At 47.1% G+C, this 13,474-nt stretch overlaps 1 protein-coding gene across 4 annotated transcripts in view; it reads left to right on the top strand.

Moving 5' to 3' along the window:
* Window positions 1–489: 489 nt before the first annotated feature.
* The window catches only part of PNPLA1 (patatin like domain 1, omega-hydroxyceramide transacylase), a 49,320-nt gene continuing 36,335 nt past the window's right edge, over window positions 490–13,474 (top strand). For 3 of the 4 annotated variants that reach the window (XM_086706701.1, XM_086706700.1, XM_086706703.1), the window contains exon 1: window positions 490–1,152. In XM_086706701.1, coding sequence (XP_086562827.1) covers window positions 948–1,152 — 205 coding nt within the window. In that variant the 5' untranslated portion in view covers window positions 490–947. The remainder of the gene's footprint in view (window positions 1,153–13,474) is intronic. The other variant, XM_086706699.1, reaches the window with a different exon arrangement.

Raw genomic sequence — 13,474 nt, forward strand, 5'->3', positions numbered from 1 at the left:
ACTTATGATTAGAAGTATGAAGCTCCCATCACTTAGAATGTCCAGATTTCAGGTTGACTTTTTTCCTGTACACTTAGGAGACAGCATGGAAGTCTGGCACTTGGTGAGAGGGTGCTGAGCGTGAGTGGGTCAGTGCAGGGCTGGAGAGGAAAGGTGGGGAGAGATGGTGAGGTAGTGATGGGTGGGGCCCTGAAGCCTGACTTCTCTTCCTTTACAATTTTGCCCGTGGCCAGTCCTAACACGTGAACAAACACACACGGTCTTGCATAAGAGCAAATAAAAACAATTGTGTAACACACCTTGCGTGGCCCGTAGAGCCTGGAGAAGGAGCCTGGGGAGGGGCGATGCTGTCGGGGGGCACAGGTGGAGTGAGTGGGTCCCCCTCAAAGACCATAATAGCCAACCTGCCGGCCCTGCCCCTGTCGGGGAGGGGACACCATCCTCTTGGAGGGAGGCCAACACATAATTCCTTTGCTGCCGCAGCGTGTCAGAGACACCCTATGATAACCATCAGTGGAGGTTTTGCAACTCAGTGTGTGAAGCCTCCTGGGCTGACAGCTGAGCAGTGCCTGCCTCTTTGGGATGGCCCTGGTGGCGGTTGCCGGTCTGCTAGCTGAACGCAGCACGGGACAAGGGCTGAGGAGTCTGTGCCAGAGATGAACCTAGCCACACAATGAAGCCAGAGGCGCGCTCGGAGGTCCAGGACGCCGCTCGCACACCCGGGGTGCCTTCTGCCCCTCGACCTGGGCCCGAGACCTTGTACCAGCCTTTGGGACTGCCTCCCGGAGGAGCCCGACAAGCCCAGGCGGTGGCTGCCTGAGCCGCCCGTGAGTGTCCCAGCCGACCCGGGAGAGACGGCCCCACTCTAGGCTCCGGGCCGGCAGGGAAGCTTGGCCCTGAGTTCCAGTAGGACAGCAGCCAGAGGCAAGCACTGAGGGGCCAAGGAGATGGAAGAACAGGTGTTCAAGGGGGACCCAGACACTCCTCATTCCATCTCTTTCTCCGGCAGTGGATTTCTCTCCTTCTACCAGGCCGGGGCCGTGGATGCCCTTCGAGACTTGGCCCCCCGGATGCTGGAAACGACCCATCGCTTTGCCGGGACGTCGGCGGGGGCAGTGATTGCGGCCCTGGTCATCTGCGGGATCGAAATGGGTAAGGCCTCGGTTCTGGGTTCCCTGGGGGAACTTCTGAGCTCTTTCGGAGAAGGCGGCATTCAAACAGGGACCCGAGTGATATGAGAGCACAGGTCGTTTGAAGATGGGGGAAAGAACGTTCCAGGTGGAGGAGCAGCCAGGGGGCCAGGGAGTAGGGGTGAGGAGGAGGGGGTGGGGGTCAAGGCTGGAGAGGCAGGCAGGGGTCAGAAGGTGCACCCGTGACGCCACGAACTTGGGGCAAACTACTGAATGCTCTGTGCCTCTGTTTCCGCCTCTGTAAGGTGGAAATCCTGTCTTGTACCGAATTCCCAGTGTCATTAAAGGATTAACTGAGCTAGAGGGACCGGTTTATCACCGAGTCTGGCACATGGGAACTGCTTGCTTGGTAAGCATCAGCGACCGGCTGGGTTTTTTTTTAATGTTTTTATTTATTTTTGAAGGAGAGAGAGAGAGAGACAGAGCATGAGCGGGGGAGGAGCAGAGAGAGAGGGAGACACAGAATCTGAAACAGGCTCCAGGCTCCGAGCTGGCTGGAACCCACAAACTGCAACATCATGACCTGAGCCGCAGCCAGACGCTCAACAGACTGAGCCACCCAGGCGCCCCTACCCGGCTGGGGTTTTTAAGGAACCTCACTCAGCTGCTGGGCAGAGTGAGTCGGAGGGGGAAGGGCAGCAACAGGGAGACCACCGTTGTGTCTAACGAGGGATGAGCACAGCCGGTGGCTGGGTGATGAGGACAGTATGAATGGGTTCAGGATACACTTTGAAGGTAGAGCCAGTGAGCCTCATAGAAGGCCCAGCGGCATTGTGTGAGGAAAGCAGGCCGGGCGGGACTGCCTTCCCCTCCTGGGCACCTCTGTGCTTGCTGAGAAGTCTGTCTGTCTTCCTTGTAAAGAATAATAGTAACGCCCATCTACTGAGGGCCTCTTATGGGCAAATCACTTTTTCTTTCTAGTATTTCACAAGCAATTAACTCTTTCTCACTGCACAAAACTCGAACAGTGCAAAAGTAAATGGAATTTTTTTTTTTTTTTTTAAAGCCTCCCTCCTGTAGCCAGTGCTAAGGGCTCTGCTTAGAACCTTCTAGATCTTTTTTTTTTTTCTCTCATTTAAAAAATTTTACATCCCAGTATAGTTCACATAGAATGTCACATTAGTTTCAGGTGTACAATACAACAATTCAATAATTCTCTACATTACCCAGGGCTCGTCTGGTAAGTGTGCTCTTTAATCCCCCCACCCGCCTCCCCTCTGGTAACCATCGGTTTGTTCTCTATAGTTAAGAGTCTGTGTTTTGGTTTGTCTCTTTTTCTCCTTGTTTGTCTGTTTTGTTTCTTAAAGTCCACATAGAAGTGAAATCATGGTATTTGTCTGTCTCTGACTGACTTCTTTCACTTAACATTATATCCTCAAAGTCCATCCATGTCGTTACAAACGGCAAGATTTCCTTCTTCGTTATGGCTGAGTAATTATCCATTCATCAATAGGTGAACCCTTGGGCTGCTTCCATAATTTGGCTATTGTAAATCACATAAGTATAGGGGTGCACCTATCCTTTCGAATTAGTGTTTCCGTATTCTTTGGGTAAATTCCCAGTCGTGCTATTGCTGGGTCATAGGGTAGTTCTATTTTTAATTATTTGAGGAAGCTCCACACTGTTTTCCAGAGTGGATGCACCAGTTTGCATTCCCACCAACAGTGCCTGAGGGTTCCTTTTTCTGCACATCCTCACCAGCCCTTGTTGTTTCTTATATTTTTGATTTTAGCCACCCTGACAGGTGGAGGTACTATCTCATTGTGGCTTTGATTTGCATTTCCCTGAGGATGAGTGAAGTTGAGCATCTTTTCAGGTGTCTCTTGGCCCTTCTACATCTTTTTTAATGCACAGAGACCTCTTTGCATGTCGCAGTTAATGTTTCAGTCACACAATGGACCCTAGAAGAAGCCTTCAAAAAGCTGCTGGGTGAGAGCCCCCACTCCCTCGTCTGATAGTCACAGAATTCCTGCCCTTGGAGACATCCTGCCTCTGGGATTCTGTCCCTTTCTGTGTATCTGTGTCACTCACCTGCTCTGTTGCTCCCACCCTCGTCATATCTTTATTGCAACTTCTTAAAATACACCATCTGGGAGAGTAAGTGGTGTTTCCGTCCTCTGGCATTCAAGGACTTGTCAGAACTCATTCATTTCAATCAGGAGAGTAGTTCAAGGAGGAGTGAGGTGCATGTGGGACTTACCCTCGTCATTCAGCAGCATGTTTGTGAGGTTTATTATCTCACGGCATTCCAGTCGTCTTCATTCAAGTTAACTGCCGTGTAATTTACTAGCACTTCCTTTATATCAGGCACCGTTCTAAGTCTTTGGCATATCAACCCACTCAGTCGTCACAACAGCCCTCTGAGGTGAAAACTATTGTTATCTCCATTTACAGAGGAGGAAACCGAGTCACGGGAAGCTCAACTAACTTGCCTAAGGTGATACAAGCAGTAGTTGGTACAGCTGGGATTAGAACCCACTCTGACCCAGCATCTGCACACTTGTCTTTTTTTTTTCCTTTTTTATTTTAATTGAAGTATAGTTAACACACACTGTTACATTGGTTTCAGGTATAAAACAAAGTGATTTGACAAGTAGAAATACTCTATGATCTGGTATTCCACTACTGACTATTTACCAAAAGAAAATGGAAATTTTCTTTTTTTTTTCAATATATGAAATTTATTGTCAAACCGGTTTCCATACAACATCCAGTGCTCATCCCAAAAGGTGTCGTCCTCAATACCCACCACCCACCCACCCCTCCCCCCAACCCCCCATCAACCCTCAGTTTGTTCTTAGTTTTTAAGAGTCTCTTATGCTTTGGCTCTCTCCCACTCTAACCTCCTTTTTTTTTTTTTTCCCTTCCCCTCCCCCATGGGTTTCTGTTAAGCTTCTCAGGATCCACATAAGAGTGCAAACATATGGTATCTGTCTTTCTCTGTATGGCTTATTTCACTTAGCATAACACTCTCCAGTTCCATCCACGTTGCTACAAAGGGCCATATTTCATTCTTGCTCATTGCCACGTAGTACTCCATTGTGTATATAAACCACAATTTCTTTATCCATTCATCGGTTGATGGACATTTAGGCTCTTTCCATAATTTGGCTATCGTTGAGAGTGTTGCTATAAACATTGGGGTACAAGTGCCCCTGTGCATCAGTACTCCTGTATCCCTTGGGTAAATTCCTAGCAGTGCTATTGCTGGGTCATAGGGTAGGTCTATTTTTAATTTTCTGAGGAACCTCCACACTGCTTTCCAGAGTGGCTGCAACAATTTGCATTCCCACCAACAGTGCAAGAGGGTTCCCGTTTCTCCACATCCTCTCCAGCATCTATAGTCTCCTGATTTGTTCATTTTGGCCACTCTGACTGGCGTGAGGTGATATCTGAGTGTGGTTTTGATTTGTATTTCCCTGATGAGGAGCGACGTTGAGCATCTTTTCATGTGCCTGTTGGCCATCCGGATGTCTTCTTTAGAGAAGTGTCTATTCATGTTTTCTGTCCATTTCTTCACTGGGTTATTTGTTTTTTGGGTGTGGAGTTTGGTGAGCTCTTTATAGGTTTTGGATTCTAGCCCTTTGTCCGATATGTCATTTGCAAATATCTTTTCCCATTCCATTGGTTGCCTTTTAGTTTTGTTGGTTGTTTCCTTTGCTGTGCAGAAGCTTTTTATCTTCATAAGGTCCCAGTAGTTCATTTTTGCTTTTAATTCCCTTGCTTTTGGGGATGTGTCAAGTAAGAAACTGCTACGGCTGAGGTCAAAGAGGTCTTTTCCTGCTTTCTCCTCTAGGGTTTTGATGGTTTCCTGTCTCACATTCAGGTCCTTTATCCATTTTGAGTTTATTTTTGTGAATGGTGTGAGAAAGTGGTCTAGTTTCAATCTTCTGCATGTTGCTGTCCAGTTCTCCCAGCACCATTTGTTGAAGAGACTGTCTTTTTTCCATTGGATGTTCTTTCCTGCTTTGTCAAAGATTAGTTGGCCATATGTTTGTGGGTCTAGTTCTGGGGTTTCTATTCTATTCCATTGGTCTATGTGTCTGTTCTTGTGCCAATACCATGCTGTCTTGATGATGACAGCTTTGTAGTAGAGGCTAAAGTCTGGGATTGTGATGCCTCCTGCTTTGGTGTTCTTCAAAATTACTTTGGCTATTCGGGGCCTTTTGTGGTTCCATACAAATTTTAGGATTGCTTGTTCTAGTTTCGAGACGAATGCTGGTGCAATTTTGATTGGGATTGCATTGAATGTGTAGATAGCTTTGGGTAGTATTGACATTTTGACAATATTTATTCTTCCAATCCATGAGCACGGAATGTTTTTCCATTTCTTTATATCTTCTTCAATTTCCTTCATAAGCTTTCTATAGTTTTCAGCATACAGAGGTTTTACATCTTTGGTTAGATTTATCCCTAGGTATTTTATGCTTCTTGGTGCAATTGTGAATGGGATCAGTTTCTTTATTTGTCTTTCTGTTGCTTCATTATTATGCACACTCATCTTTTAAACCACTATGCTTCTTTTTGTTGTTGTTGTTGTTTTTAAATGTTTATTTATTTTTGAGAGAGAGAGAGGGAGAAAGAGAGCGAGTGTGGGAGGGGCAGAGAGAGAGGGAGACAGGATCCGAAGAGGGCTCTGCACTGACAGCAGAGAGCCCGACACGGAGCTCAAACTCATTAACCGTGAGATCATGACCTGAGCCAAAGTTGGACACGTAACCGACTGAGCCACACAGGCACCCCAGAAATATGCTTCTTCTTGACAAAGCAACGTCAGGGAGTACAGATGCCGGTTGTGTGGATCCTGGGGTCAGGGAAGTCTGTCTGAGCAGGTTGAATTTGTGCACGGACCTGGAGCCGGTGAGGGAGCCAGCTGTGAGAATATCTGGGGAGAGCATTCAAGAAAGAGAGACAAGGGACTTGTGCAACATCCCATCATCAGTTAGAAGCAGAACAAGAAGGAGGACTCCCATTTCCTGAGCATCTTTACCTGAGGACTCCTTTCTTTGAGCATCTTTACCTCTTTCCATATATATTCCATTAAGAGTATATCATGGCTCGCTTAGCCATTCCACTGATGGAACAGTCAAGTTTGTGTTATAAACACGTCAGTGAACACCCTTCTTTGTGTCTCTCATGCCCACATCGAATGTTTCTCTAGGACACGCATTCCCATTAACATTACCAGACTTGACTAAATCATTCTCCAGCAGCATGTGCGAGTTCTAAGTTTCCCACAATGTCGTCAATTCCTGGTATTGTCAGACCTCAAAGTTTTAAGTCAATCTAATGCATGTGAAAATATATCACATTTTATTTTGCTCATTTAATTGTCATATCCTGATTGGTCGTAATGTTAAGCATCTCTGTGTATTTCCTGCCCACTTGTGTGCCCTCTTCTGTGACTTACCTGCCTGCTTGTGAGGTTTTCCTGTTTTGTTTTTTTTTCCTACCATCATCTTGTTCTCTTTAACTTGCAGTCGATGTTCTCTACACAGTCAGCACACGAATTCATGTGCCAGTTAGACATTACAGCCCTTTTATTCCACTCCGTGGCGTGTCTTTTTATTTTAGGATGTCTTTTGTCGTTCAGAAAATGTCACTTTTTAAAAAAAATTTTTTTTAACGTTTATTTATTTTTTTGGGACAGAGAGAGACAGAGCATGAACGGGGGAGGGGCAGAGAGAGAGGGAGACACAGAATCGGAAACAGGCTCCAGGCTCTGAGCCATCAGCCCAGAGCCCGACGCGGGGCTCGAACTCACGGACCGCGAGATCGTGACCTGGCTGAAGTCGGACGCTTAACCAACTGCGCCAGCCAGGCGCCCCAGAAAATGTCACTTTTAACACAAATGTTTCAAACTTTGCCTCTTATAATTTCTGTTTTAATATCTTTACTTTGTTACAATGGTTTCTTCTACATATCCTTTCAAAAGTTCTGAAGGTTTTTGCTCTTTCGTTAATCCATTAAAAAAATCCTTAATTCTATTTTGTGGCTGGTTTGAGGGAGTAATCAAAGTTTCTCATTGTTTTTGCCGTGTGAGAAACAATTTCTCCACACCATTTACAGTCAACCCTCTTCACACTGGTTTGAGATGCTGCCTCTGGCTTACTCAAGCTTCGGACTCTCAAGAGTCTGTCCCTGGCGTCTCTCTTCTCTCCCACTGGTGAATTTGTGCATTTCTGCACTACATCTCACTGTTTTCATCACTGTAGCCTTATTATATATGGCAACGCCTCTCCTCCTCTGCTCCTCTTCCAATTTCTTCTTCAAATATTGCCTCTGTTATTCTTGACCCCGCTTTTCCCCTTGGGAAAAGCTCTGCTGGGATTGTAACTGAAATTATATCTTCCCATTTGTAAATATAGTCTCTCTCTATTTCTTCTGGCCTTTAATGCCATTCAGTAAGGATTGTGTATGTCTTTATTGAATTTATTAGTTTTTGTTTCTGTGAAATACGGGTTCTTTCTTCCTATGGCATTTTCTAATCTAATTGATTATTGCTGATATAAAGGAAGGTTGACTGTTTTGACGTATTGAGCTGGTTTTGAGCGAACGTGCGAACATTCTTAACAGTTCCAAAAGTCTGTTGGTAGACGATTTCATATTTTAGGTGCAAATAATCACTGTATCACCATGTAACCAGAGGTTTGTCTCTCTTTATTTTTATTTTTTTATTTTTGTGAGTTTATTTTTGAGACAGGGAGAGAGAACACGAGCAGAGGAAGGACAGAGAGAGAGGGAGAGAGAGAGAATCCCAAGCTGCCGTTGGGTCCATGCTGCCATTGCCAGGCTCGATGGGGGGCTCAGCGGAGGGCTTGAACCCGCACACCGTGAGATCATGACTGGAGCTGAAACCAAGAGTTAGATGCTTTACCAGCAGAGCCACTCAGGTGTCCCTGAGGTTTGTCTCTTTTTTAGAAAATTCTTCAACATGTGGCACGCAGGGCCTCTCTCCTCCAGGTCACATTCCCTCCTCTTGTTGCCAACCTGTGCTTTCTGCCCCGAGATTGTATGTTTTGTTCCTGGGAAAGCCGAGGCAGCAGGGGGTCCATCTTCTGGAAATGTGTGCCAAGCTCTGTGATAGGACCGATTTGGGGTACGTGAAAATGTTTGTAAAACCACTTAGCACAGTGCCTGGTTTTCATTAGTGATGCAGTAAAGGTCTATGTTCATTCATTCATTCATTCATTCAACAAGTGTTTGCTGAGCCTATGCTAGGCTCTACAGAGGACACAGACATATAACATAAAATGAAACTCTGCCTTCACCCTCAAGGAACTTATTCATAGTCTACTCGGACCTAAGGGCAGCCAGCAGGTAGGTATAACACAGGAGAGTTCCAGCTGAACGTCAGAAATTCAAAGGCATAGGAGTGCAGAGGAAGGGGGCAACGTCTCCAGAGATGCCTCGTGGAAGTGGCATCTGAGGTGGTGTCTGAAAGGTGAGGAGAGAGGCACCTGGGTGACTCAGTCTGTTGCGTGTCCTGCTTCGGCTCAGGTCATGACCTCATGGTTCATGAGCTCAAGCCCCACATCGGGCTCTCTGCTGTCAGCTCAGAACCCTCTTCGGATTCTCTCTCAGCCTCTCCTCCTCTTGTGCTCTCTCAAAAACAAGCATTAAAAAAGAAAATGGTGGGGGCGCCTGGGTGGCTCAGTCTGTTAAGTGGCCAACTTCGGCTCAGGTCATGATCTCGCAGTCCATGAGTTCGAGCCCCGCGTCAGGCTCTGTGCTGACAGCTCAGAGCCTGGAGCCTGTTTCAGATTCTGTGTCTCCCTCTCGCTGACCCTCCCCTGTTCATGCTCTGTCTCTCTCTGTCTCAAAAATAAATAAAACGTTAAAAAATTTAAAAAAAGAAAAGAAAAGAAAATGGTGAGGAGAAGTTCCATAGGTAGGGGATAGGTTGGGCAGGAGCCAGGGCTTCCTGTGAGGACCTCAAATTGCATCACAACAGTAACACAGCAGGGCGGGGGGAAGGGGATACTTCCAGGGAGTGGTGAATGGTGCAGGTTGACTGAGGTCAGGGGCCACGTGCAAGTGTCAGAGAAGCGGCTTTGGGCTCAGCAAGAGTTGTCCAAGATGGGAAAGGGCCGCTCCGGAAGAAGGGAGCACCAGCCCTCTGAGAGACCCACCTGCCTGCCCGATTGCTGCTCCCGTGGGTCCCCTTTGTTTGGTGCAGTCACAGAGATGACCTGTAGACCCAAGGTCTCCAGATTCCCAGACTGAAATGCACAGGAAGAAATACTGTTTATGTTATAATCTCATGTACACGTTATTCTAAAAAAAAAAAAAAAAAATGATAGAATGCCATACTCTAATGTCATAATTTCAATATTCTCTTCTAGTCATTAAAACAGTCTTCCCCTCAACTGCACATTCAGATCACCCGGGGAGCTTTTAAAATGCCCACTGCCCATGGGGCGCCTGGGGTGGCTCAGTCGGTTAAGCGTGCAACTTCGGCTCAGGTCCTGATCTCTCGGTTTGAGTTTGAGCCCCGTGTGGGGTTCTGTGCTGACAGCTCAGTGCCTGGAGCCTGCTTCGGATTCTGTGTCTCCCTCTCTCTCCCCCTCTCCGGTTTGTGCTCTGTCTCTCTCTTTTTCTCAAAAATAAAAACAAACGTTAACAAAAATTTTTTTAATGCTCACTGCCTAAAGCAAATTAAATCACCATCCTCCTGGGGCAGGGGCGGAACCCAGGCACCAGTGTCTATCCAGCCCCCAGGGGATTCCAGTGTGCAGCCAGGGTTGAGACCCAGTGAACTTTGGAAAACTACCTCCCTAAGACTCTGTGAATGTCTGACCAGGAGGCAGTGGAAATGGCTGGAGCATTTCGTATGGAAACCTGTAAAATGCCCATCACAGTACTGGCCTAATGAAAATTCTCTGTCCGATTATTAATGGGAAATGGCTTTTTCCATTCAATTTCCATCCATTCTAGAACATTTTAGTTATCTCCAAAGGAAACCCAATATCCCTTAGTTGTCACCTCTGAATTCCTACACCACCACCACCCCGCGCCCCCCTCCAAGTGCCTGGCAACCGCTAATCTACTTTCTGTCTCTGTAGATTTGTCTATTCTGGACATTTCCTATCAATGGACTCACACAATGCGTGGTCTTTTGTATTTGGCTTCTTTCATTTAGCAGAATGTTTTCAAATGCGTCCATATTGTCACATGTGTGGTTGTTTCATTCTTTCTCTTATCCGATATTCCATTGTGTGGATATAACACGTTTTATTTATTTATGTATTCACCAGGTAATATACATTTGGGTGTTATTACTTTGGGCTATTATGAATAATGCTGCTATAAAAATACATGTACATTAAAAAAACTTATTAATAACTTTTTTAACAAAAAAAATTTCAAACATGTTGGAGAAAGGGCAATATCATGGACACTTAACACCCACCCCCCCGCCCACCCCCCACCCCCCGCCCAGCCAAGAATCCATCCTGTAACTTCAATAGTTATCAGCATTTACAACCTGGGTTTCATCCAGAGCCTCCCCACCCAGCTTTGTTTTGTTTTGTAAGTTGCATATAGCCTCACCAGGCTTTGTTTTTTACATGAACGTCTCAGACCATGTATCTCTGTGCAGAGAAAGACTGTGAGTCTGAGGAAGCCCAGGGGCACGGAGGCGGGTCGATCTGCTCACACAGCACAGACTGTGGGGGCAGGCACCTGCTTCAGTGGCTGTTACGCAGCATCTCCTAGTGGGTGAGAGGAGGGACCATGAGCTCATCAGGTGACTTTGTTTTGTCCTCTAAAAGTAATTATCTTCCTGGGGCACCTGGGTGGCTCTGTTGGCTAAGCATCTGATTCTTGGTTTCGGCTCAGGTCATGATCTCAGTTTGTGAGTTTGAGCCCCACACTGGGCTCTGCTCTGGCAGCATGTAGAGCCTGCTTGAGATTCTCTCTCCCTCTCCCTCTCCCTCTCCCTGCCCCCCCCCCCCCCCCACTCAGAGTCTCTCTCTCTCTCTCTTTCTCTCTCCCTCTCAAAACAAATAAACAAACTTAAAAAAATTTTTTTAAGTAATTATTTTCCAAGCACTGTCATGCTGCCTTCTCAACCCCCAACCTCTGCCCCAGCCCACACCGCTCCAAACCCCCAAACCACTAAATAAAATATTAAAAGGGTGGGACTCTGGACCAGGGCTAGGATTGGGAGCTTTTCTTTTCAGTCCCATGGCATGGAGTCTCAGGATGAGTCATATCCCTGTGCCTTTGCTCCAGCTGTTCCCTCTCTGAGGAATGCCATCCCTTCTTCTCTCCCCACGTAACGTCTCCCCATCCTCCAAGGCCTACCTCAGACATCACTTCCCCTGAGAGTGAATCCTGATTTCCTTCTTGCTCCCACAGCCAGAGAATAGCCCTTACCTCAGACGCCAGAATCCTCATGGGGAAGAGCACCTGATTAGGCATCAGGCCCTCTGGATTCTGAGAACCAAAATGTCCTAGAGGCAGATCATCAGCCTAGCTTGCCACACACATTGTTTTCACCTGGTCTTTCACGGTAGGGTTCAGTAAGGAGGGAGGTGGGGTTCAAACCAAAGCTGGTGTGATCCCAAGGTCTAAACTCTCTCCTTTCCCAAAGCCTAAACCCTTCCTTTCCCCCTGGGCCCAGGAATCCATTCAGCAGTGAGTGACCTTGGACCAGCCACCTTGAGCTTAGCTCAGTGGCTGTACAATGGGAGAGAATCAGGCCTGCCTTCCCCCCTCCACGGCCTGGCTCTGGGAATCACAGTGGTTCCTATGAAGGAGCTTTGCCAACTAAGGGGTTGATACTATAGTTGCTTTGGTTGGGATAGCAGAGGCTTCAGCAAGACAGAAGAGCATTGCTCACTTATGTGACCTTTTGCACTCCAGCCTCCCAAAGCTAGTGTGGTGGCTCCACAGTTAGGACCAAGCTTCCTTCCATTGTGCTGCCTACAGTCCAGTAGGGCTCCCCATGATGTCTTTATTCCAGCTAGGTGGGGAAGGAAAAGCGGAGGGCACACCTCCTCTCTTTAAGGGCAGGCCTTGGAGGTGACACACATCATGTCACCTTACATCCCATGGATCTGCACTTAGTCACGTGGCCACATCCAACTGCAAAGGAAACTGGGAAATGTAGACTTTATTCTGGGAAGCCACGTGTCTGGCTCAAAACCGTAGGTTCAAGTCCCAAGGAAGAAGCGGAGAATGGATGGTGGGGACAATTAGCAGTCTCTGCCACAACGACCATAACTGGAGACATGGCAATGATGGAAAACTCAGTCTCAGCCTGGGACCAAGACCCTGACTCCATAACCACCGGGCCAAGTCCATTTCTGTTGGCTGGCAGGGCCTCAGCTCCGAACCGTCAGTAGGCTGCCCTCCGGGCAGCTGAGGGTGTGAGAACCTCAGTCCTGCTACAGGGCCCGGACGGTGCAACACAGCAGCCATTACACCCTCTACCTAAAATGGCCTTCTGGCTTTCTCTGGAGAGATGTCACCTTCTTCCAAGATACCTTCCCATTTTACCCCACTGGATCTCTTTCCATGATCTCTCATTTGCCCATAGAACCTGTCTACCTGTTCTAGCACTTGATGGTAGACGGTCTTAATGATTTCGTTTCGAGGGCTGTGTCTTGTTTCATCAACTAGCTGGTTGAGCAATCTGAGATTTTATGAGTCCCGTGGCTCCACAAACTGCTTGTCAAACAAGAAATGCTTGATAAACTCCTGATGATTGCTGGCTGTTGTCAGGCATGACGTTGAACGTGTTTTTGCAATTTCTATCTTGGAGTCTACCTGACTCTTAGATAAGTTTCTGCATTTATGGAGCTGATTAGACTTATAATACTAGAATTTCACAGAAGGAAGGTCAGTGAGTCCAACTTTTTCATTTTACAGATGATTGTATTTAGACTTTGGGAGAGGAAGTAACTGGTTGGAAGTGGACCTTGCTTTGGCCAATGTTTTCCAAACTGTGTTCCGAAGAACCCCATCGATCTATGAGAATAGGGGAGATTGAGGGGAGAGAGGAGCCAGGGAACAGGGAGAGGACACACACAGAAGCCCTGGGACCTCCCCCCCAGCTTCAAGAAGTATAGTCCCGGGGGCGCCTGGCTGGCTTAGTCGGTTGAGTGTCCGACTTCAGCTCAGGTCACGATCTCAGTTTGTGTGTTCAAGCCCACATCAGGCTCTGCGCTGACAGCTCAGAGCCTGGATCCTGCTTCAGATTCTGTGTTTCCCCTCTTTCTCTGCCCCTCCCCCACTGGGCTCTGTCTCTCAAATATAAAGGAACATTTAAAAAACAT

Source organism: Puma concolor, chromosome B2 (assembly GCF_028749965.1).
Source record: "Puma concolor isolate L17-30 chromosome B2, mPumCon1.1.hap2, whole genome shotgun sequence".
Classification (NCBI taxonomy): domain Eukaryota; kingdom Metazoa; phylum Chordata; class Mammalia; order Carnivora; family Felidae; genus Puma; species Puma concolor.